The sequence below is a fragment of the Nyctibius grandis genome, chromosome 6 (genome assembly GCF_013368605.1).
Source record: "Nyctibius grandis isolate bNycGra1 chromosome 6, bNycGra1.pri, whole genome shotgun sequence".
NCBI classification, from domain to species: domain Eukaryota; kingdom Metazoa; phylum Chordata; class Aves; order Nyctibiiformes; family Nyctibiidae; genus Nyctibius; species Nyctibius grandis.
Window position 1 is genome coordinate 31,241,036 of NC_090663.1, and position 24,750 is coordinate 31,265,785.

At 43.4% G+C, this 24,750-nt stretch overlaps 1 protein-coding gene across 1 annotated transcript; it reads left to right on the top strand.

Moving 5' to 3' along the window:
• Positions 1-227: 227 nt before the first annotated feature.
• On the top strand, positions 228-22,818 carry SPATA18 (spermatogenesis associated 18). Its single transcript, XM_068403962.1, has 11 exons — positions 228-353; positions 2,623-2,728; positions 2,840-2,955; positions 4,502-4,620; positions 12,085-12,219; positions 12,885-13,122; positions 14,104-14,262; positions 14,811-14,986; positions 16,933-17,056; positions 17,409-17,483; positions 22,756-22,818. Exons 1-11 carry the CDS (start codon positions 267-269, stop codon positions 22,816-22,818), a joined length of 1,398 nt encoding a protein of 465 aa, XP_068260063.1. The 5' UTR covers positions 228-266.
• The last annotated feature ends 1,932 nt before the right edge of the window (positions 22,819-24,750 follow it).

Sequence of the window (24,750 nt, forward strand, 5' to 3'; positions counted from 1 at the left end):
GTTACCACAGCCGAGGCGCGCCCTGCCTGCGTTGCCGTGGTACCGGGCGCGGCCCACGTCGCAATCGCGACTATAAAGGCGGTGCGAACGCAGAGCCGCCCGGAGCAGCGCGCCCGGGCCGGCGGTGCCAGCTCCATCCCTGCGCCGCCTGCCCGGGCCGGCGGTACCAGCTCCATCCCTGCGCCGCCCGCCCACGGAGGGCTCCCGGAGGGACGGGACAACCAGCTCAGCCCATCCCAACGCCGGGAGCGAGCTGACAGCCGGCCATGGCCGACAGCTTGAGGAGGCTGGTCGGCGCGGAGAGCGGCCGGGTGCTGCAACAGAAACTGGAGAGCTGGTACCGGGACTACGAGGTGGGCCGCGGCCGCCAGCGGAGGGTTCCGCGTCTGCTGGGGGGCTGTACGGCGGGAGGCCCGCTTCACCCGCGGGCTCTCAGGGGGCGGGAGGCCGCAGGCAGCGGCGCGGTCGCCGCAGTGCCCGGGCCGCGCGGCGGTTTCCGCGGTGACGGCGGGACGCGGAGCGGCAGCGGCCCCCACCGCCTCCCGGGAGCGCGGGCGCCCTTAGCCCGGCGCAACTGCGACCTGCGGCCGGCCGCCCTGCCCTGGGGAGCGGGCAGTGGCCGCCGCTTGGGGTTCAAAAGGCCAGTTTGGGACGCTGACCCGCACATGCACGCAGTTCTCACGATTTTAACACCCAGTGCCTGTAGCACTCACAGCTTCAGCTGTTTTTTTTTTTTGCCTGTGACAAGGTTCACTGAAAGCAAGGACTGGAGGCTAAAAGTGATATTTGGGCTGAGTCTGGATCAGAAAAGAGTTTTATGGCAAAGACCAGGAGATGGAAGGACGGCGGGTGAGGGTGTGCCAAGAAGGCATTGCCTGTGGCCTCAGAACAGTCGGGAAAATGTGAGGAAAAAGGGTGTTGAAAGTGAGAGCTGGGTTATCCAGCTTCCTAGCTCTTCTGGGTGGGAAACCTGTTAGAGCTGAGAGGCTGCTGCAAGGCAGCACAGCTGCCGAAGGGCTTCGGAAGGGGGGAAGCAGATGTGAGGAAAGAGTTTTGGGTATGGGTGAGGAGAAGGCTGCAGATGGATGTAATGGAATGCACGGAGGAGGACGAGGTAACAGGAGACTGAAGAGGCAAAAGAGTGGAAGCAGAAGAAAGGGTGTAAAATTAGGGAAAGATGAGATGAAGGGACCTGAGATTTGACAGTTGTGAATTTTCTCAGTGGAAAAACTCGACAGAGTTCTCACTCTTATGTCCCCAGGTTTTATTAGCTTCAGGACACTGATAGCTGATTTGGTCATGAGCCTGTGAGCATCTGCTGTGTGAGAAAAGGTGCTCAGTAGAGATGCAGCCTTTTCAAGGGAAGTCAGATATTTTTTACTTTGTTATGTAGGAGTTACAGCATATTAATAGCCAGTGTAACTCCCTGCAGGATTCATGGCAAAGGACAGCTTTAACGAGGAGTTTGAGGGTAGCTATAAAGCTACCACAGAATGCAGGACACCAGAGGAAGGAGGACAGGTAGGCATTTTAAAATATTGCAAATGGATGGTGGAGGCAGACCTCGTGAGGGCTGAGCAATAGTGGGAGCTGAACTCTCGTAATAAGTGAGGTGGGGGTAGTCTCTGAGGCCTTGGGAAATGAGGACTACCAGTTTCAGGCTGCCATTGCAGAAAAGAAGGAGCTGGCAGATGGAAGCACCATGGGTGTTATGTCAGTGTAATGAGCTAGAAAAATGCACTTTGCAGTGGTGTTCTGGTGGAGGTTGGCAGGGCAAGACAGTGCTCCCTGAGGCCAGAGGAAAGCATGTTCCAGCAATCAAAATGCAAGCTGACAGCAGCATGGGTGGGAGTTTTAGCTGTTTTGGAAGCTTGTAAAAACCATATGGAACCATTAAAGCCTGAAGACCTAGAAGGTGATCTATGGGGAAGATGATATGCAGGTTACAGATAAAGATTAAGGAAGCAGGTACAAAGTATGTGTTCTCCTGGCAGGGTCAGTAGCATCCTGGATAAATTAACCCCGTCAACTCCTTTACAGAATTGCATTTGCTGGAAGTAGTGTAGTTTTGCTGTTCTGTTGTTTCCTAGGCATAATGCTGGATTTTGCCCATTCTTCAGTAGTATTTGTTCCAGTTGGTAACTCTTAAAAATCAGATGAAGTTGCATGGAGGCATCACGTGGCTGTTGACAAAGCAAGATAATAGCCTCATATGTATTATTTCAGCTAATATGGAAAATCAGGTTTTGGACTAATATGTTTTTTCATCCAACAGTCTCCTATCTTATTATTTTAAAAACTCTCTGTGGTGAAAGAGTTTAACATAGATCCACAATTATTATGATTTTTCTTTTAGAGATATTTGTGGTTGCATCTTCTTTATGAATGGGGAAAGGAGTAAGTTTTCTTAAGTAGTGAATTAACTGGGTGATAGAAGTCCTGATGTCCTGTTTGTTTGCATATTAACAATGTGAACTTTTTAAAGATGAGTGTTCTAGCAGATACAGTAAGAAAAGGTTGTGAAGATGTAATTATAGGCGGGGGGGAAAAGTAATGATCATAACGGGAATAATTCTAAGTAAGAAAGCACAGGTAAAAGAATTAATACACATTAATTTACAGATTAATTCGTGTGATCAGAATCTGAACTGCTGCTGTGAAATAATAGAATTGAACTCTGCGATTCAAGGGCAGCTCTTCACAATCCTCAATGAAACATCTCGAGAAGGTAAATCGGTGCCTTGTCTTATTACTAACACATTTCACATGTGTCATCTTTTTAAGCTCTGACTCCTTCTGTAAGTGCTGTCACAATTTGTTAATGTATGTATTTTCTTAGGTGGGCATTATGCGGGTGTGGAAACAATAAAAACTCGTCTCCTGCCATGGCTAGGGACTTGTTTTTCCTGTCCTATTTCAGGAAGGCTCTTTGAAACCAACCTCTCTCTCACTCAGGTATGTAGAAAACTTATTCTAAGGGAATAGAATGGTGTGAACTTATACCTGCAGGAGAACTTTAATGACTTTCTGTTAATAATAGCCTCCCTCCCTGACTTTTGCTTAATGAAATATGTACCTAGTTGCGCATGGAGTCAACTATGCTATTTGTCTTTCTCACCTTACGTTTTCTTTGAAAGGGAAATCAGAGGTCATTAAAGTTACTTTTGGCCTTCTAGGGCTTATGCTGTTTCACAACAACGAGTGACAGTACAGAGGAATTTTCTTTGTAAGAGAAGCTATGTTCTTGTACTGCTTTCCTTTTCTAAGTAAAGAATTGTGCTACATTTACGTTTGCAAAGACATCATAGAAGTATTTATGCCATACCTCTACTAGTAAAAATCTAACACTATGTGAAAATACATGTGAAAGCTGAAATTGTGTATAAACTCCATGCATTTATCTGTGAGCTCCTTAGATTTTTTTTTTTTGATTCACAAAAAAAAAAAAAAATTGTTTGGTATCTGAGCATTATAATACCTCCAGAGGGGGGGGGGGGGGGGGGGGGGGGGGGCGGGGGGGGAAAGTGCTCCTGTCCATCGTGATACCACCACATGCCTGACTTGATATTTGGAGTTAGTATGTATTTGATATTTACTGAAGGGGTTGTAGGGCTAACAGTTTGGTAGAAAAGACAGATCTGCTGTGGCTTTGTGCTTTGAAAGAAAATAAGAGTGGTGGTTGATGGGGGAAAATATTAAAGATCTTGAGATTTGACAGTGACGTCTCCATGTTCTCTGACTTCTCATTTTTACACCTCTTCTGACAAAATATTTCACAATTAAAATAAGGACAAATGAAAAGTGCTATCCCTTAAGAGTCAGATTCTAGGGTATTGCAGGAGTAGGGTTCTGCCAAAGAAACCCAAAATGTAAAATAATGATGTTATTAAATGACAGTACAGCCGGTACACCAGTTGTGGATTTGCCATTGCACGTGACATTCAAAATTTAAAGAAAAGCCTGCTGCACAGTTACTTATTTAATTCCAGTGGTATCAGGCAAATCTATAGGTTGTTAAAGACAAGCTACATGTGTAGTAGTGTGCTCTCTGGAATGACAATAGTTGCCCCCTCTGTTCTAATAACTTTTTCTTTTATTTTGTGTACGTGAATTCCTAAAAACTTGACTTGAGCTGGTGATACAGTCAGTCAGAAGATGACTAGCTAGGAAAAAAAAACATACAACACATCCACAAGAACACTTTGTTCAGATGATGTGTATACAGGTAGTAAATCTGCATACTCAGACCTTCCATATTCTCTGTCATGAGGTGTAAATGAAGTGAATATTTTTCCTAGTATAATTGAGTCTTTGTTTTCTGTGTCCGGAAGGTATTGCTTATGGCTCTAGAAGCTATGCAACTGCTTTTGTTTTCAGTTACTTTAGAAACGGTCCTTACTGAAATGTTTAGAAAGACATGTGCTAATGACGCTATACTACATTGCTGAAGGATTCTGTAAGGTAGAACATTCAAGCAGTGTGATTTTGTGTTTCATTGTAGGATTCAATTGAGAAAGAGCAGCAGCTGAGAGAGCTGGCCAGCAATCAGACTTTTCAACTTCAAGAGCTGCAGAAAGAACTGACTTCAACTTGTCTAGAGCTCAGCCATGTGCAACAAGAGTAGGGCAACTAACTGTGATTCTTTTTGTTTGTTTTTCTGTTTTTCAACAAGCCATATTTTTCTCTTGACATCTAAATACTGATGGAGATTTGTAAAATGTTTCATTTCTGGCTTAAAATCAGAGCTTCAAAATATATCTAGGCTCTGGATTGTCCACGTGTGCCCAAAGTGGGGTACAAACGATATGGTCATACCTATATTCATAATTTGAATTGGTAGGTTTTGCTTTTGGCATAGGAGTTGGAAAACATGCCAGTGTTCTAGGCAAAAGCGTTTTGTATAGTGCATGACCATCCCAGCAGAATTATAGTCAATGATCTGTTGCATGCTGAGCAAACCTTGATAAAAATCAATTGAGTAGCTATAGTGCAACAACACTTATTGAAGGACCTACAACATGTCATAATGTTATGGTATGTAATTGGTATGTGAACATCTAAGAAGATCAAAGCCCACTGTGGTAAGATGGAGAAATAAAGACAGACAGATTTTCACATGAGTGACTATGAACAGTTTTTGTCTAGTTGCATAAAACACATTTTGTGGAGTACTGTAGTCTCAATATGACTTAATTGCTTCAGAAGGAAATTTGTGCAGTTAGTGCAAGTTCCAGGCCATTTCAGAGGTAGCTCTGAGTGACAGATACTTTCTCATGCATCCTATTAGCATGAGAACAATGAATGTTCACAGTCCTTGTGTCAGCACAGTAAGTGATATAATTAAATGCTCTTGTTGGGCTGTGAATGCACATTGCCGGCTCACTTCTAGTTTTTCATCTATGACTGTCTCCAAGTCCTTCTCCACTGGGCTGCTCTTAATCCATTTTTTTCCCCTCTGTACATATCCTGGTGATTGCCCTCACCCAGGTGCATCACCTTGCCCTTGGCCTTGTTGAACTTCATGATATTCACATGGGCCCATTCCTCAAGCCTGTCAAGGTCCCTCTCAATGGCATCTGGTCCCTCAGAGTATCAGCTGCACCACTCAGTTTGGTGTCATCCACAAACTTGCTGAGGGTGCACTCAGTCCTGCTGTCAATGTCATTAATAAAGATACTGAACAGTACCAGTCCCAATACAGACCCCTGAGGGACACTGCTTGTCACTGATCTCCATTTGGACATTGAGCTGTTGACTGCAACTCTTTGGGCACAGCCACCCAGCCAGTTCCTTATCCATCAAATCCATATCTCTCCAATTTAGAGACAAGCAGACACACAGTTGTGTGGGACTGTGTCACAGGCCTTACAGAAGGCAAGGGAGATTATATCAGTTGCTCTCCCCTTATTCACCAATGCTTATTAGTACCTGTTGTATTTCATCTTGGATGAATGCAGGCATTCTAATTTTTCACTATCAAAAAAGTCTCTTAGTCAACTCTGAGTGAGTTAAAGATCAATGCATCCCCCTGAAAAGAAGAAAGAAGACAAAAAAGAAATCTTGTGATCTCATATCAAAAGTGACAAGGTGGGACAGAGAAGGACCCTACAAAAGTTGGAAGACAAAGAGAGGTTTTTTTGTTCTTGGCATTTCAACTGTTTTCCCCAGATTAGGTAATCTTGCAACATAATTCCAGCCTGGAAGGTTTAATAAGCAAAGGAGTTGTTTTCTGTTGATATTTCTAACTGTAGAGAAAAATTATGGGAGATGGGTGGATCTTATTAATGTATCTACCTGAAGGGAGGGTGTAAAGGAGACAGAACCAGGCTATTTCCGGTGGTGTCCAGTGACAGGACCAGAGGCAATAGGCACAAACTGAAATACAGCAGGTTCCCTCTGAACATCAGGAAACACTTTTTTACTGTGAGGGTGACTGAGCACTGGCACAGGTTGCCCAGGGAGGTTGTAGAGTCTCTATCCTTGAAGATACTCAAAAGCTGTCTGGACTTTGTCCTGGGCAACTGGCTCTAAGTGGCCATGCTTGAGCAGGGGGATTGGACCAGATGACCTCCAGAGACCCTTCCAACCTCAGCCATTCTGTGGTTCAGGTATATATAAAGGTTGGTTTAGGGGTGAGGCATGTCATCCTATACTCCTGTGTGGATAGAACAAGATTATTTGATGAGCAGGAGAAAAGTGTTGGATGGTCAAGGTGAGAAGTAGAAGGAGAGTTATTCACTAATACAGACTGGAATGAGTGTGTGACAGTTTGCAGTGCATGAAAAAGTCATTTTGGCTAGCTTCTGTGAGAAGTGGGAGATCAGCGGTAAAGCTTTTGTACAGTTTTGTGGATTGCATTTCTATGTGCAGTCAGGTCAGAGAGGTGTTGGCTATGGTTTGCAAAGGCAGAAGTCTGGAAGGTGGAGGGTGGGGAAGAGGCAATTCAAGTAGAGATGAAGTCATGTGTGAAAGTTTCATAACTGATCTGTTCAAGGTGATGCAGTGTGGAGTCATGATTGTGTAGTTATTGGCAGGCAGGGGACAGGTGCAGGAGAAAGAATTAATGTCCTAAAATACACCATCTGTAGACAGTGAAGTCATTCTAAATGCTGTCAATTGTTGAAATCGATGGAGAAACTGGAATTGAGTCTTAATGAAAAATAATGGGTCATAGCAAAATAATTCTGTTATTGCGTAGTCAGATATGACTTTTTATAAGCTATTTGTGTGCTGATAGTCTGCACAAAGACCACTGTGATTGTTTTTGTATGTTAAATTAGTATGGACCTGGTCTGCTTAAACAGTCAGTTTGTCATGTTAAATTCTCTGGTAGAATCTCTGCCTTTACCATGAAGGTTATTAATTTTTCTTGCAGTCTGACAAAAACCCAGTTGGCTCTTGAAGACACAAAGACCCAATCAGCCACTACTCTTTTGGCAGCAGAAGACAAAATAGTTCAGCTAAAAGCAGCGTAAGAAAAATTGAGCCTTGGGGTATTTGTGGCAGAAAGTCAGCATGCAGAGACACAGTTTGTCATTTACCTGAGTGAGTTCTGTTTATTCTACACTATCCTATGCTATAGCAAAAGATAAGTCTAGCTCCTTAACATCCTGTAGCCTTGTTTCTTGGTGTTAGAGAGAATTGGCATAAGTAGATCCATGTGAGAAGAACCCTTATGGCTGAACTACTATGCTTTTTTCTTTAGGATAGAGGAAGGTTTACTTTGAAGCTAGCAGCCTGATAGCATTTGAATCTTGTAGATGAAGTTAAGTAGGAGAGAAACATACTCTGCATATAGCTGGAAACCATTGTTTGCAATTTGCTATGGTGCTCTTGGAAGTAGCATGCGTGTTAAATAAGACACTTCAGTTTGTCTATCTTCAGATAAAGTTCTTTGTATGGCTTTTTCTTTTAGACCATGTTTGCCAAATCCTTTTGCCTGTCTGCATAGAAGTAATGGCTATTGATAATGTCGATGTCACTGGTTTAAAAATGATTTTTGAGTTTCTAAGTGTGTTGGTCACATCTGGGAAATTAATCTGGATCAGTAAGGGTGCAGCTGGGGGACCTACATTTCCATTTCAATATAGGGGTCCTTAAAACTAATTTCCTTTTGTGGCTTGACCTACAGGCAGTTCTAGGAGCAGTAATAATTCTTCACTGTTATGAAATGTAGCCCATGTCTTTTATGGTTTTTGTTGGGTTGTTTGTTTAGGTTTTTTTTTGTGTGTGTGTTGTATTATCAGAAACAAATACAAAGGTAGTTGAAATTAATTCCAACAGCATGTGAATTCTTGTGATAACTGACATTTCAACAACAGAAATATAGTCATACTTGTTAAATAAATGCTTGTAGCCTTTCAGCTAAATAATATTGCTGCTCTTAAAAATGGAGGAAACTTGACTTTGCTGCTTACACTGTAGGAAAAGATGTAACTGTCCACGAGTTTATCTTTCCATTTAGGGCAACTGTGAGGATGAGCTACTCCTGATAAAGATAAGAAAACAAAAAACCTCAGGTCATTAGAGTTTCTACTTCCAATATCAAGTTGAATATCACTTGTTCATCTCCAGATGTTTATCATTGCTTCTAGAATAATGTTAATTGTCAGATTTCATGCATGGACTTGCCTAGCAAGTGTTGATCACTTTGGATTTTAATTTTTTGGATGGCTACCTGGGGTATAAACTCATATTCCCATAAAATGGGCTCTTTTGATTTGTTAGGTGAAAAGTCGCTCATATAACTCCTTGATTCTTAGATATAACCTGACTGCTGTCTTCCCGATTAAAACTATCAGTAGGGAATAAAGCATCTCACAATTCCCATGTGTAGGTCTTAATGCAGACTAGACAGAAATTCATGTTGCCATCTGTACTACTGACAGAAGAATAAAACATTCCTGTCTTCCCGTGAATTCAGGGTTGCCATAATCTCCACATACTTATGGTTCATGTTCGCTCTCAGTTTAGTTGGCACTCTACATTTGCATCTTCTGCCTGGGTGTTCAACTTTTGATTGAAGTGAAGGTGATATTTTTCATGTTCTGTGAATCGTCTTTTCAGAATTTGAACCCTTTTAGTTGGGTGAAATCACATTTGCCTAGTCTTCACCTGCCTGTCAAAACCAGAATCCTTCTAAAAGTACAGGAAGTGAGATTGGGACTCATCTGTGACACTTAGGGCAGGATGTTTTTTTACACAAGGAACAGTTTGCCAGGAGAGTCCCCTTTGCATCTTTGTAAACTTGTTTTTTGAGACTCTTGGAATAACCGATGATCTCATTCCGCTTGTCTGTAGTTGTCTGTCTTGCATACTTAAATCAAAGCATGTTTTGCAAGACATCTTGGTCTCCTGGGCTGTTAGAGCAAATGTGGTCTAGACTCAATATAATTAAATTCTATAGCCAGTACAAGCTTTTGTTATATCAAGATATTAATTTTAACAGGATTTAGCTATTTGCTGCAGAATTATGAAGGAAAATACATTTTTTTAAAATTAATAATATCAACATTTAAAAGTAACTGGAAGTTCTTCAGGGGAAGACAAAAAATAAAGCGTACTAAAAACTCTTGTTATATGCAGACTAAACAAAATCCTATTAGTACTATTATAAATGGAAGCTTACTACTAGGGTGCTTAGACTCGTGCCAAGGTCTGATCAAACTTAACAAAGCCAGGTGACTCCCTTTGAAGTAAATGAGGTGAGGAGAACTTTTCTTTCTTGATCTGCTGTACAGAGGACCTGTTCTATAGATTGGCAGGAAGAAATTTTGATAAACATGGTTGTAATTAATAACAGCCAATATGGTAGCTTGAATCGGTTACCTCAAGACCTTGTAGTGTCACTGTTGCAGTGGGCTCTTAAAAAGAGGCTAAACAGGCATCTGGCCAAAAATTACATAGGTGGAGTTGTTCTTGCCTTGAATTCCAAGGCAATCTGACTGAATGAGTTGAGCTTAGCCCAAGGACATGGGGGACTGTGATGGACTTTATTGTTAATGAATTGTTTGAAACTGAAGGGTAACAGTGGGCTTCTTTATCCAAACAGCATTAAGCAGATACTTGACACAAATTTTCAAGGCTGTTGTATTTTCTCCTGAGAAACTGGCTGAAGATGCCTATTTTATTTTTAAATGGTTAGATGGTGGGGTTTAAAACACTAGTTATAGCCTTATAATAAAAGTTGGTTATAAAAACTGTTCTGATTTTTCTAAGAACTATATTTTGCCTTGTTTGTTCCCATTATTTTTTGGTAGCATCTACATCTTTTTAACCTTAACAGAAAGATGAAAATTCTCTCTTCAGATTAGTATTTAGCAGCAGAGTGAATGAATAATAAAACAGGGGAAACTCTGAATACTGCATAGATTTAATTAGCATGGAAAGGATTAGTGTTAAGGCTTACAAAAGTCAGCACTGGTAATTCATAAATGTGTCTGTCTTAAAGTTGTTTTTTTCCTTACAAAGAAAGAAATACTCATTTTCAGTTGTGGCTTTCCTTATGTTTGTGACTTACCTATGACTTGTGATGAACAATGAAAGATGCAGGTATTTCTGCTGTTTTCAGTCTGTCATATGCTCTCCTGGTTTGTTTGGTTGGTTCCCCCTGCCCCATCCCCGATAAGGGCAGACCAATAATTAAGCATCTTTTTGTATTTGTAATCTTTATCTGCTGTCATCATGAAAAGATGAAAGCATTGTGGATCTCACAGCAGTGAGACAAAGACCATCAAAAATTGCTTTAAAACTTTTTGAAAAATCCCCGTGAAAATAGGGGTAAATAACAAAAAGAAAATAATACAGAAGTGAAATGATTACTTTTTATTTATCCTTTCTGTTGGATAGTTATTAACACTGCATTGTCTGTCTGCAATGTCTATCTTGGCAATTTAAGGAAAGCCTGACTAGCGTGTTGTATATTATATAAGGTTTTTTTAACTTTTTTTTTTTTTCCCCCCTGGTACATAATGGTTTTCCCCCATCTCTATCTCTAGAACTTGTCTTCCCAAATCTACTATCCTTTCCCAGTTGTTCTTTATATTAGAATTCTTTAGCCCTCTTTTACTACTGCTCTGCTAGAAGACCTTGTGGGAGGAGCTGACTAAGGATGTCCATGGAACTGTAATAGTATCTGCAGTTTTTCCTACCCAGATTAGGAGGACAGTCTTTCCTCTTAGCAGATGTGCTGGCCTTATTACCTGTGGTCCTTTCAGTCAGCCTGCTCCTTAAAAACGTGGAACAGGAAGCTTGTCAATTGATAGGTATTACAGCTTTCATTGGTTCACATCCTTAAAAATCTCCCCAGGGTCCTTCAGTGAAGAGAAGGAAGGGCAGACTGAATGCCTCTAAAATGAATAGAAAGCATCATTTTTTTTTTTCCCCTCCCTCCTTTTGGAAAGAGGAAAGCAACAGTAATACCTGTGTTAGGAGGGAAAGCAGAGATGTTGAGATACTTTCTAACGTTAAATAAGAGTAAAGGACAAGATAAACTTGCTTAACTGGTTGTCTGCCAATGTTTAAGAAACACTGCTTCTCTTGGGGAGAGGAGAGGAATCATTAGCTTTTGGTATTATTTGAATAACATCATTGGTGATATCCTTTGACTGACTAATATCAGTCAGTCAAATATTAGTGATTATTTCTTGCTAGGACAAGGACCCAAGGACCTGGTATAAGAAAAGGACCCAAGGACCTGGTGTAAGACAATAGCTAGAGTCTTAAACTGTAGGAAGGAAAACAGCTGGTTTAGTTAACATCTTAAATATGAGAAAGAAACCAGTTTCTTTCTTAGACCTCATCATCTGAGCTAGTGCAAGGACACCAAATGTTAACCAGTGATCTCTCCTGTAACGTAAAGTGTAGTGTATCCAGTCTTCTGCCACAGTACACTTTTACATTTAAAGTGTAATTAAGAGCATGCTTTTTTTTAAACTCTTGCTTTCCCTGTATTTCAGCATAATGAGCTTGCTCAATATTTCTCATCTTTTTCGGTTCTTTTTGTTTGATTATGAGGATTAATTGATAGATGGTTTGCATTGGTAGAAGGACATCTTGTGACTAACTTTCTTCTGTGTGGTTAAGTCTGAAGACTTCCCGTGCCCAGGTGGAGGATGGCCTGAGGAAGTTAGATCGTCTGAATGACTGTGAGCAGCAGATTCAGATACTGCGGGATGAGGTTTCTATCCTGGATGCCCAAAATTCTGTTCTCCAGAGCAGGTAGAGGCATTATTCAGAGAAGTCACTGAGTCAGAGGAATTGTTCATGTTGGATAGCATGAATTCCCTCCTCATTTTAAACTAAAGTATAAACAAAAGCTAAGCTTTTGTACTTGGTTATGAAGGAGCATAAACTCTTTAACTGATTTTTAGTGCCCAAATATTTTGATTTCAAGCAGCTATGTTAAGTTTCTGGCAAAACAGCAAAGAGAGCAGCTTTAAAAAATACGTTGAGAGCAACTGTACAGGATAAAAAGAGATGGTTAGGTTTTTGTTTATAAATCCTGTTTGAATACTGTACCATTACAGGGTAAAACTTGTTATATTCTCACTTGTTTGACTTTACAGCTCTTCAATGGTACTGAGAGAGGAACAAATCTCCAAAGTATTACTAGTTATAAATGTGCTCCCCCAGAACAAAGTGCTTGGCTGTACACACTTTAGGAATTACTTTGATTTTATTACTAAGGCTCCAGCCCATAAAATATATTGACACAAATGCGTTCATATTAGACTAACCAGCTGCAGCTTTACTTCTTTAATTATGTTGGCTCAAAATCTCAGTTTACCCTGGTAATAATTAAATTGACACAAAACGCTGTGCACTAGGCAAAAGCGTCTGAGGATGATGAAGTGACTTCAGGCTTCTTTACATGTCTGTCACAGGCTTGCACGGAGCTGCTCTCCTTCCCCAAGGCACGGTGAGAGCAAGTCACCTAGTCGACTTCCCCTGAGGAGCTGCTCACCTGGCCGAGCCAGGCATACAAACACTTCGCGTCGCACCAGCCTGATAGCTCGCTTTGGTGACATTTATGATCGAGGACGCTTGGATGCAGAGACCCTTTTGAGGACATACATCAGCGACATGGAGATGGTACAGAGGATAATATACATTGCAGCTGTGGTAAGAAAAAATATTTCTTGTTTTACAGGCCAGAGGTGTTTTATAAAATATTATGGCTGGATTGGATTAAATGATGTGTAAATTAGCATTTCTGTGAAGCATGGAGATGAAAACTTCTCTTCTTTTTTACTTTTTGGTTTTCCTTTCTTTCCCTCACACTTTTACATTGAACTCTCAACTTAGTGTCCTTTTCTGACCGTTCTGTCCCAACACTAGAAACAGGGTCAGTGATCTACAGTACAGGTGCTCAAAGGGAGCAAAGGTAGCTGATTTTTGCACTAAACACCACCACCTCATTTAGATGAATTCTTTTGGGAATACTACATTCTAGAAAGCTAAAAATCTTTCCATATCATGCTTCCCTCTGCCTGTAGCTATGTGCTTTTCTAGTTTTATTGGGTCCCTTGAAATTACCTAGATACCTCACATTTAATATGAGCTCAGACTGAAGAAATTTGTTTTCATTTTTCTGTGCTTAATCTTCTTGTCTATAAAATTGATGTAGTACATACCTGTGTCAGAGAGGCAGTGTGTCTGTTAATCTGTGTGATCCCAAGCTGATTTTTTTTTTCCTCACAACCGTCATTCAGTTTACACTCTCCAATTCAACCTTTCTTCCCAATAGACAAGAGGTGCTCCTGTCCGACATATTAGGCTGTGGCACACAAAATGTTATTGCTGAATTCTGCTCTTGATATCTTTGAACATGGTTCCATTGATCGTGGGTGTGTGATGGAATCCTACGTAAAAATAGAAGGTTAGGTGGGAAGATTTTCAATCCTGTCTTCTGCAATTAAATCAAGTATAGTTTATTTGTAGAAGTCCTCCCAGATGAGTACTATTTTTAACTTTCACTTTTACAGCAGCGTTTTGTATTCCTTCTTACAATGATGATACTAGGTTAAGTTCGTCCTCTCAGATAATTGATAAAAAATTAATCTCAGTCTCCTGTATTTAACTAGGTGTTCTTTATGCTTGCAGGAGTCTTTTCATGCAGCAAAGATGGCCTACAGGCAGTTCAAAATACGTGTAAGAGAGACTCTGTCTCTAGGTCACTCAGGGCCTGAGTCACTTGAAGACGCTGTCCTGGATTACATCATTCGCCATGAGGATCTGTATGATGTTCAAGCCAGTGTCAACGTAAGTCAAGGGCAGTGGAAAAGTGAAGTGTTGATCTATTTCAGTAGCTAATAAATTTGGAGTGTGTAAACTAGAAATGCACTGTAACCTGAAGAAGGAAAAAAGTTTATTGCATGGATTTTGTGTCTTGTAGCAGTTTATTTTCCAAAATAATATTGCAGTAAGGCACAGTAATCACTTGTTTTATTCACCTGTGACGAGAATGTCTCTGTCTACTATAATAACATGTTTGGCAAGATACAGTGTAACTGTCTTAATCAAATAAATGTCAGCTAAATTTAATATTTTTCTTAAATCCGTGCTCCATTGGAAAGCTGCATCTCCTAAGATCGATGTCAATGATGTAGCTCATACTTTATTTCTAAAATAACAGCACATTCTTTCTGAAGCTAATATTTTCTGGAATAGCCTGAGACAACATTGCTGGGAGCTGCTTCTATGATTTTTAAACACAGAAAGCAGAGAGGCATATTTAGGAGGGATTTCCATACTTGCCCGTGAATAAAAGTGTCAGTGAGTTCAAACTACCGAATTGTGTTTATTTTCAGGAAGTAATTCGATCCATGAACATCAACCCAAAGATTTCATTTCCACCAGAAATTGATTTCATTGTGATCAGTACTTTGATTCGAGAGTTGTGCCGTGTGGCTTTTTCAATGCAGACACTCGTTCCTCCTCTTGATATTGCCTTTGGTACTGATGGAGAACTTTTCAGTGAGACCAAGTAAGAGCTCTTTATTTTCAGTCAGATTCTTACTATTAAAAAAACAGTCAGGTTGTATAGTCTACTTATTTCCTAATTAATATAAAGGTTTGTGATTGATGCTAAACATTAATTTGGGGCAAATATTCCTGGTCTGTAGTGAATTTGGTACGTCTTTAAGGTTTATGATGGTATATAAATGCCAGGATGTAGACCAGTGTTAACAGCTTTTTTTAATGAACATGAGAGCAATTTTCTGGATAAACTTCAGTCTCTAGAGCATATTTAATTTATCCTTTAAGAGGAAAATTATCATCACCTTTCCTTTCCTTGTTTAGTCTCTATCTGCCTCCAGTGTTTATAAAGTGTGTGCATCTTTGTTCCTCCTTTCTGGCCCATTTTGTAAAAGTCATGTTTACTGAGATCTGGCAGTTGGTGCCTGATACCAGGATCATCAATGTATGTGCTGTGACCTCCAGGCTGTGGCTGCTGTACAACATATGGATCTTAATACACCCCCATCTCTTCTGGTTTAGAGCTGAGCAAAAAGCAAAATGCCTTCTAAAAATGGGAATTTTGTTTAAAATATGCACACCATAACATAGTTTTTCTTTTTTCCATCGGATTAGGGCTGGCTGCTTTGTTAGCTGGCAGAGAACTGTAGGGTACTTCCATGCCTTCAAGAAAACTAATGGGATTGTTAGCTCCAAAAAAAATACTCTCAAAAGCAAGAAAAGCCACACCAATAAGTAGGTTTTTAATAATAACTTGAAATAGAATGGAACCCAGATGGGGAAGAGCTTGAGAGGCCAAGGAGAGCAATAGAGAAGATAAAAGTAGCCCTTGAACAGGAGCATGCAAAGTCACGCATGACTACTTAATGATCCTGTCCAAATGCTGGGCAGTTAGCTATTTGGTACCTAAAGGTATTGGCTGAATTAAGAAGGTGGCAATACTATGCTATAGCCTTGGGATGCTTTCTCCACCTACTTGATGTGTGTGGACTTCAAAAAACAGATGTAATGTGTTTGTATGTGTTGCTATGGGAGACATATATATGCACATCCATCTGTATAGATAAATATATGGCATATATATGTTTACATGTATGGCATGTATATGTGGTACACAGAGATGGAGCAAAATTTGTAGAAATTAAAATAGCTCTGTTAATGATGTGTGATACCATTCTATAAAAGTGTTGGCAAACCTCATTGTACCCTATACCTTCCTCCATGCAGAGCTTCATGCCTCTGTTTACAACATTGTTTTATATAAATTGCTATTGAATATACATTACTAATGTATAGATGCATTGCTATTTTTTATTGCAGTTATTTGGTATTTGTTTTGAGTTTGAATCCACAAAACCAGACATGTATATTCAGCCAATATTGCAGACTTAGGGCGGTAATATATATCTGGTATGTTAAGAGGCCTTCAAAATAAATTTTCTTAGCTAAAAGGTCACTGTTTCATTATTAGTATCTGAGGATCTTGCTACTGAAATTGCCTCTTATGTCTCATAAGATACTAGGATGTAACTTTATAGTTAGATTGAGTATTTCTGTAATACCCTTTATAGGGGTCTTGTTTTAGCAAGGTATTTGATGAAGATGGGATGACTATGTCTGCCAAAATGCCGCTCAAGAGATTTAATCTGTCAGTGGACCCAAAGACCGTGGCTTGCATGGGTCTTATGCAAGAATATGGTCTAGTGGCCTTCTGAAGTGTGAGATGGCTTTATTAGAGTGTCACTCAGTATAAGTAAACAGTATATTCTGCTAAGTCTGTCTTACAAATGCATTTCTTTTACAGGTTCTGTATTTTTGTGATACAGAAATATTGTCAAGAAAGATGTTTGAGCTGTAACTAGTATTCTGCTTTTTATCAGCATTGACTTGAAGCATCATGTTTATCTTTTGGCACTTATATGCAGACATTTCTTGTACTCTATGTTTCAACAGGTACCATCGTAGTTTTGACTCTGATTTCACAGTTGCCTTGGTGGCCTATCATATATGGCCTGCTCTGATGGAAAATGATGTTGTAATCGTGAAGGGAGAGGCAGTCACAAAAAGAGGAGCTCTGGTACATACTTTTGTTAAGGAACATGTTACGGGAAGTTATTGGATTTAAACACTGTTCTAAAATTTAAAAAGATAAATTCTTGATTGTTCCCTGTATGGCTGGAGTTGTATATGTAAAACATCAGTTATGTTTTAGTGCCTCATCCTGTATTTAGGATGAATAGTTCCATTTGCCTTAATCTATTCATTATGCAGATGTATGATTGTTGGCAGAGACTGTCCTAAGGAGAAAGTTTACTGTGTTTCCTCTCTGTCCTCAAGCCTTGTCCTCCAGCAAGGCAAGTTTGCTTGCTGAGTTTGTCTTTATTAAATGCACTCTCTCAAAAGAGGTTTGTCAAACTCTTCTCTTGTAGTGGTCTCGCAGAAGCAGAAGTAGAAGCAGAAGACACAACCGTAGCCGTAGCACCAGTCCTTTTCTATCTCATCATGTAAGTCCCATCTGAATGCTTGTAGTATAAACAGCATCAAGTATTTTAAACTGAGATTGTAGGCAACCTTTTAAAAATGCTGGTGTGCCACATGTGCATTTTAACATTGGGAATAAATGCCATTGCTGGGTCTGGAAGGAGGTGAAGCTGAAGCGATAGTTATTGCCTTGTATAATTATCAGTGGAGATACTGTACGAGAAGTAGATCATAGTTAAATTCTCAGAAGTATCAACTGTGGCTCCCGGAATGCTTTCCCCGTACTCCTCCTTGCTTCAGTACCCTTCTGAATAACTAACTGCATCATCTGGAAGTGTATTGGTCACCTTGCAGTACATATACAGCACATGGTCCTTGCCTCCTGGAATTAGTAGTCTAAATTTACACTCTAATGCCTCAAAGGAGCAGAAAATCAGTGTAGGGTGGGAAGAACTGAGGTGGTACTAATAAGGCAGCAGCAGCGGCAGCGGCGGCAGCGACTGAGGTGAGTGCGGGGCGAGGGCGAGATCGGGATGTACCGGGTGGTTTCTGTACTCGGGGCCACCCGAGCAGCAGCCCTGAGTCCTGTCTGGACCCAGAAGTTCCCGGCAACGAATCAGGAGAGGAGGGGGCGTAGCACCACCCCCTGTTGATCGGGTGATAAAGAGCCTCTGGGAGGGTACAGGGCGTGTAAGCAGTGACTGTGAGTCAGCAGTGACTGGGTGTGTCCCGGGGCGGGGAGGCCACAGCCGTTTGCAGCTCTTTGGGCAGGGCGCTGACTCCTTCCCAGTGCACAAGGCGAGGAAGGCGCCAAGGAGCTGTGAACCAGGGGTGTCACCAGGAGGTATTTCCCAGCTCAGTGAAAGAACAATGGTCTCCACCCGGCGTAAGAAGACCAAAATGGATGTGGGAACTCAGCCAGAGCTCCCACGGAAGGAGGCAATTGTGCAGGTCGCAGGCTGCAGGGAATGCCACAGCGTCTCCCTGGTGACAGGCGGCTGTGTGCGCTGTGAGCAAGTAGATGATCTGCTCGGCCGAGCGGCACAGCTGCAAAGCCAGGTTGAAAGGCTTCAAGCCGAAGTAGAAAGGCTTAGGAGCATTCAGGAAGCTGAAATGGAGATAGACTGGTGGAGCCAGGCTCTGCCTTCCCTGCAACAAAAATGGGAGCACCTGCCAGAGAGCTCCCAGGATCGAGGGACCCCTGTACTCTGCCCCTCTTAGGTGGAAAACAGTAACCTAAATGAAAGGAGTGAGTGGAGGCAAGTCTATGGTCGTGGCAAAAGGCGAGTGCCCTCCTTGCCTACCTTGCCTCCACAGGTGCCTCTGAGCAATAGATATGAAGCCCTAGTGGAATACAGCCGGTCCAATGGGGATGTGGTGGAGAGGCAACCTATATCAGAGGTCCCACCACAGTCAGAAAAACCTGACAGGCGTATAGCTACCTCCTCCACAAGGAAGAAGAGAAGAGTTTTAGTGGTTGGAGACTCGCTCCTAAAGGGATCTGAGGGCCCAATATGCAGAGCTGACCCCCATCACAGGGAGGTCTGCAGCCTGCCTGGAGCCCGAATCAGGGATATCACCAGGAAACTCCCCAACCTGGTGCAGGCCACAGACTACTACCCCCTGCTGATCTTCCAGACAGGTGGGGAAGAAGCTGCATCCCGTAGTCTGAGGGGGATGAAGAAAGACTACAAGGCCCTAGGATGGTTGGTGAAAGAGTCTGGGGCACAAGTTATTTTCTCCTCCCTCCTTCCATTTTCGGGTGATGATATGGGATGGAATAGTAGGATTCTCTCTATTAACGCCTGGCTACGAGACTGGTGCTACAGGCAGGGCTTTGGGTTCTTTGATAATGGCTGGTTTTATAAGACACCAGGCGTGACGGTAATACATGGGAAAGGTTTATGTCGTAAGGGCAAAAGGGTTCTGGGACAGGAATTAGCAGGGCTCATTCGGAGAGCTTTAAACTAGATTCGAAGGGGGATGGGGTAGTAGCTGGGCTTGCAGCACTGGGGCAACGCTGTAGTATTGTCATAGACCAGGAGGCCTCCCATCCCCCTGGGGTGGAATCGGTGTGCTCAGCTCGCTCCCTGAGATGCCTGTACACCAATGCACGCAGCATGGGGAATAAACAAGAGGGGTTAGAAATCCGTGTTCGGTCAGGGGGTTATGATCTAGTGGCAATTACAGAGACTTGGTGGGACGCCTCGCATGACTGGAATGTGGTCATGGATGGCTATGTCCTGTTCAGGAAAGACAGGCCACTAAGGAGAGGTGGTGGAGTTGCTCTTCATGTGAGTGAGCAGCTAGAATGTATTGAGTTCTGTCCAGGGGCGGATCAGGAGCGAGTTGAGAGTTTGTAGGTACGAATTAAGGGGCAGGCTGGCATGGGTGATAGTGTTGTGGGTGTCTATTACAGGCCACCAGATCAGAATGAGGAGCTTGATGAGGCCTTCTGCAGGCAACTGAGAGCAGTCTCACAATTACAGGGCCTGGTTGTCGTGGGGGATTTCAACTACCCTGATATTTGCTGGGAGGCCTACTCAGCCAGCCATCCTCAGTCCAGGAGGTTCCTGCAGTGCATGGATGATAACTTTCTGATGCAAATGGTGGATGAGCCAACTAGGAGAGGAGTGTTGCTGGATCTTATCCTCACTAACAAGGAGGGTCTGGTTGAAGCGGTGAAGGTTGAGGGCAGCCTTGGTTGTAGTGACCATGAGATGGTGGAGTTCAGGATCTCATGTGGCAGGAACAGAATATCTAGCAGAATCACAACCCTGGACTTCAGTTAGGGCCAACTTTGGCCTTTTCAAGCAATTGCTAGGGGAAATCCCATGGGACAGGGTACTAGAATGTAAGGGGACCCAAGACAGTTGGTTAGCATTCAAGGACTGCTTCTTCTGAGCTCAAGATCAGAGCATCCCAGCAGGTAGGAAGTCAAGAAAGGGTACCAGGAGACCTGCATGGTTAAACAGGGAACTGCTGGGCAAACTCAAGTGGAAGAAGAGGGTGTACAGATCATGGAAGGAGGGGCTGGCCACTTGGGAGGAATAGAAGTCTGTTGTCAGAGGGTGTAAGGAGGCAACTAGGAAAGCTAAGGCCTCCTTGGAATTAAACCTTGCAGGAGAGGTCAAGGACAACAGAAAGGGCTTTCAAATACATTGCAGGTAAAACCAACACTAGAGGCAATGTAGGCCCACTGATGAATGAGGTGGGTGCCCTGGAGACAGAGGATAAAAAGAAGGCGGAGTTACTGAATGCCTTCTTTGCCTCTGTCTGTACTGCTGGAGGCTGTCCTGAGGAGCCCCGGACCCCTGAGGCCCCAGAAGAAGTCAGGATAGAGGAGGAATCTGTCTTGGTAGATGAGGGCTGGGTCAGGGACCAATTAAGCAATCTGGACGTCCATAAATCCAGGGCCCTGATGGGATGCACCCGCGGATGCTGAGGGAGCTGGCGGAAGTCATTGCTAGGCCACTCTCCATCATCTTTGCTAAGTCGTGGGCAACGGGAGAGGTGCCTGAGGACTGGAGGAAAGCGAATGTCAGTCCAATCTTCAAAAAGGGCAAGAAGGAGGACCCGGGTAACTATAGACTGGTGAGCCTCACCTCCATCCCTGGAAAGGTGATGGAACAACTTGTCCTTGGTGCTGTCTCTAGGCACATCAAGGATAGGGGGATCATTAGGGGCACTCAGCATGGCTTCACCAAGGGGAAGTCATGCTTAACCAACTTGATAGCCTTTTATGAGGACATAGCCCGGTGGATAGATGATGGTAAAGCTGTGGATGTGTTCTATCTCGATTTCAGTAAAGCATTTGACACGGTCTCCCACAGCATCCTCGCAGCTAAACTGAGGAAGTGTGGTCTGGATGATCGGGTAGTGAGGTGGATTGTGAACTGGCTGAAGGAAAGAAGCCAGAGAGTGGTGGTCAATGGGACAGAGTCCAGTTGGAGGCCTGTATCTAGTGGAGTCCCTCAAGGGTCGGTACTGAGACCAGTGCTATTCAATATATTCATTAATGACTTGAATGAGGGAATAGAGTGCACCGTCAGCAATTTCACTGATGACACAAAACTGGGAGGAGTGGCTGACACACCAGAAGGCTGCGCAGCCATTCAGAGAGACCTAGACAGGCTGGAGAGTTGGGCAGGGAGAAATTTAATGAAATATAACAAGGGCAAGTGTAGAGTCCTGCATCTGGGCAAGAACAACCCCATGTATGAGTACAAGTTGGGGACAGACCTGTTGGAGAGCAGTGAAGGGGAAAGGGACCTGGGGGTCCTAGTGGACAGCAGGATGACCATGAGCCAGCAGTGTGCCCTTGTGGCCAAGAAGGCCAATGGCATCCTGGGGTGTATTAGAAGGGGTGTGGTTAGCAGGTCAAGAGAGGTTCTCCTCCCCCTCTACTGTACCCTGGTGAGACCGCATCTGGAATATTGTGTCCAGTTGTGGGCCCCTCAGTTCAAGAAGGACAGGGAACTGCTAGAGAGAGTCCAGTGCAGAGCCACGAAGATGATTAAGGGAGTGGAACATCTCCCTTATGAGGAGAGGCTGAGGGAGCTGGGTCTCTTTAGCTTGGAGAAGAGGAGACTGAGGGGTGACCTCATTAATGTTTCTAAATATGTAAAGGGCAAGTGTCATGAGGATGGAGCCAGGCTCTTCTCAGTGACATCCTTTGAAAGGAGAAGGGGCAATGGGTGCAAGCTGGAACACAGGAAGTTCCACATAAATATGAGGAAAAACTTCTTTACGGTGAGGGTGACCGAACACTGGAACAGGCTGCCCAGAGAGCTTGTGGTGTCTCCTTCTCTGGAGACATTCAAAACCCGCCTGGACGCGTTCCTGTGTGATATGATCTAGGTAATCCTGCTCCGGCAGGGGGATTGGACTAGATGATGTTTCGAGGTCGCTTCCAATCCCTAACATTCTGTGATTCTGGGAAGGTATGTGAAACCTTAGCAGAGTTCTGCATATGGTATAGTTACACAATATTTTTAATTATTTATGTAAAAATCATGTGTATTTTCCTAATTGCTAGCCCATCTTATTAAATTGACATAGGTGCCCTCAACTTAAAATGTATTATTGAAAATGTGAGAGGCTTTGGGTAAGACTCACTTTGTTGTGTGTGTGCAGGGTGTGAAAGAGAAAGTTACGGAGTTTGACTTTGTAGCAGTGGAGCTGCACCAACAGAGTATCACATGCAAATTTTCTGAATGTTGATGGGTCCCCAGGTGCCTTTCTTGGGTACAGTTCTTTAGTACACCTGGGTTTCCTTTTCTGTTTGTCTTGCAGTTGTCTCGAAGCCGCAGTCCTTCACCACTTAAGAGAGGAAGCCCAGGTAAGTGGGCATATTAGTTCATAATGAGTCACGGTTTTCACATTAAACCCTTGAATGACTGAGCAAAGAGACAAAAAGGGAATTAGCAGGGCTCATTCGGAGAGCTTTAAACTAGTTTCGAAGGGGGATGGGGCTGTAGCTGGGCTTGCACCACTGGGGCAACGCTGTAGTAATGTCATAGACCAGGAGGCCTCCCATCCCCCTGGGGTGGAATCGGTGTGCTCAGCTCGCTCCCTGAAATGCCTGTACACCAATGCACGCAGCATGGGGAATAAACAAGAGGAGTTAGAAATCCGTGTTCGGTCAGGGGGTTATGATCTAGTGGCAATTACAGAGACTTGGTGGGACGCCTCGCATGACTGGAATGTGGTCATGGATGGCTATGTCCTGTTCAGGAAAGACAGGCCACTAAGCAGAGGTGGTGGAGTTGCTCTTCATGTGAGTGAGCAGCTAGAATGTATTGAGTTCTGTCCAGGGGCGGATCAGGAGCGAGCTGAGAGTTTGTGGGTGCGAATTAAGGGGCAGGCTGGCATGGGTGATAGTGTTGTGGGTGTCTATTACAGGCCACCGGATCAGAATGAGGAGCTTGATGAGGCCTTCTGCAGGCAACTGAGAGCAGTCTCACAATTACAGGGCCTGGTTGTCGTGGGGGATTTCAACTACCCTGATATTTGCTGGGAGGCCTACTCAGCCAGCCATCCTCAGTCCAGGAGGTTCCTGCAGTGCATGGATGATAACTTTCTGATGCAAATGGTGGATGAGCCAACTAGGAGAGGAGCGTTGCTGGATCTTATCCTCACTAACAAGGAGGGTCTGGTTGAAGCGGTGAAGGTTGAGGGCAGCCTTGGTTGTAGTGACCATGAGATGGTGGAGTTCAGGATCTCATGTGGCAGGAACAGAATATCTAGCAGAATCGCAACCCTGGACTTCAGTAGGGCCAACTTTGGCCTTTTCAAGCAATTGCTAGGGGAAATCCCATGGGACAGGGTACTAGAATGTAAGGGGACCCAAGACAGTTGGTTAGCATTCAAGGACTGCTTCTTCTGAGCTCAAGATCAGAGCATCCCAGCAGGTAGGAAGTCAAGAAAGGGTACCAGGAGACCTGCATGGTTAAACAGGGAACTGCTGGGCAAACTCAAGTGGAAGAAGAGGGTGTACAGATCATGGAAGGAGGGGCTGGCCACTTGGGAGGAATAGAAGTCTGTTGTCAGAGGGTGTAAGGAGGCAACTAGGAAAGCTAAGGCCTCCTTGGAATTAAACCTTGCAGGAGAGGTCAAGGACAACAGAAAGCGAATGTCAGTCCAATCTTCAAAAAGGGCAAGAAGGAGGACCCAGGTAACTATAGACTGGTGAGCCTCACCTCCATCCCTGGAAAGGTGATGGAACAACTTGTCCTTGGTGCTGTCTCTAGGCACATCAAGGATAGGGGGATCATTAGGGGCAGTCAACATGGCTTCACCAAGTGGAAGTCATGCTTAACCAACTTGATAGCCTTTTATGAGGACATAGCCCGGTGGATAGATGATGGTAAAGCTGTGGATGTGTTCTATCTCGATTTCAGTAAAGCGTTTGACACGGTCTCCCACAGCATCCTCGCAGCTAAACTGAGGAAGTGTGGTCTGGATGATCGGGTAGTGAGGTGGATTGTGAACTGGCTGAAGGAAAGAAGCCAGAGAGTGGTGGTCAATGGGACAGAGTCCAGTTGGAGGCCTGTATCTAGTGGAGTCCCTCAAGGGTCGGTACTGAGACCAGTGCTATTCAATATATTCATTAATGACTTGAATGAGGGAATAGAGTGCACCGTCAGCAATTTCACTGATGACACAAAACTGGGAGGAGTGGCTGACACACCAGAAGGCTGCGCAGCCATTCAGAGAGACCTAGACAGGCTGGAGAGTTGGGCAGGGAGAAATTTAATGAAATATAACAAGGGCAAGTGTAGAGTCCTG

Excerpts from the sequence above, each read along its gene's own strand:
- SPATA18 (XM_068403962.1), top strand. The coding sequence starts at position 267 with ATGGCCGACAGCTTGAGGAGGCTGGTCGGCGCGGAGAGCGGCCGGGTG. Across the intron at positions 2,956-4,501 it reads CCAACCTCTCTCTCACTCAG|GATTCAATTGAGAAAGAGCA; the intron begins GTATGTAGAAAA and ends GTTTCATTGTAG. Across the intron at positions 14,263-14,810 it reads ATGTTCAAGCCAGTGTCAAC|GAAGTAATTCGATCCATGAA; the intron begins GTAAGTCAAGGG and ends GTTTATTTTCAG.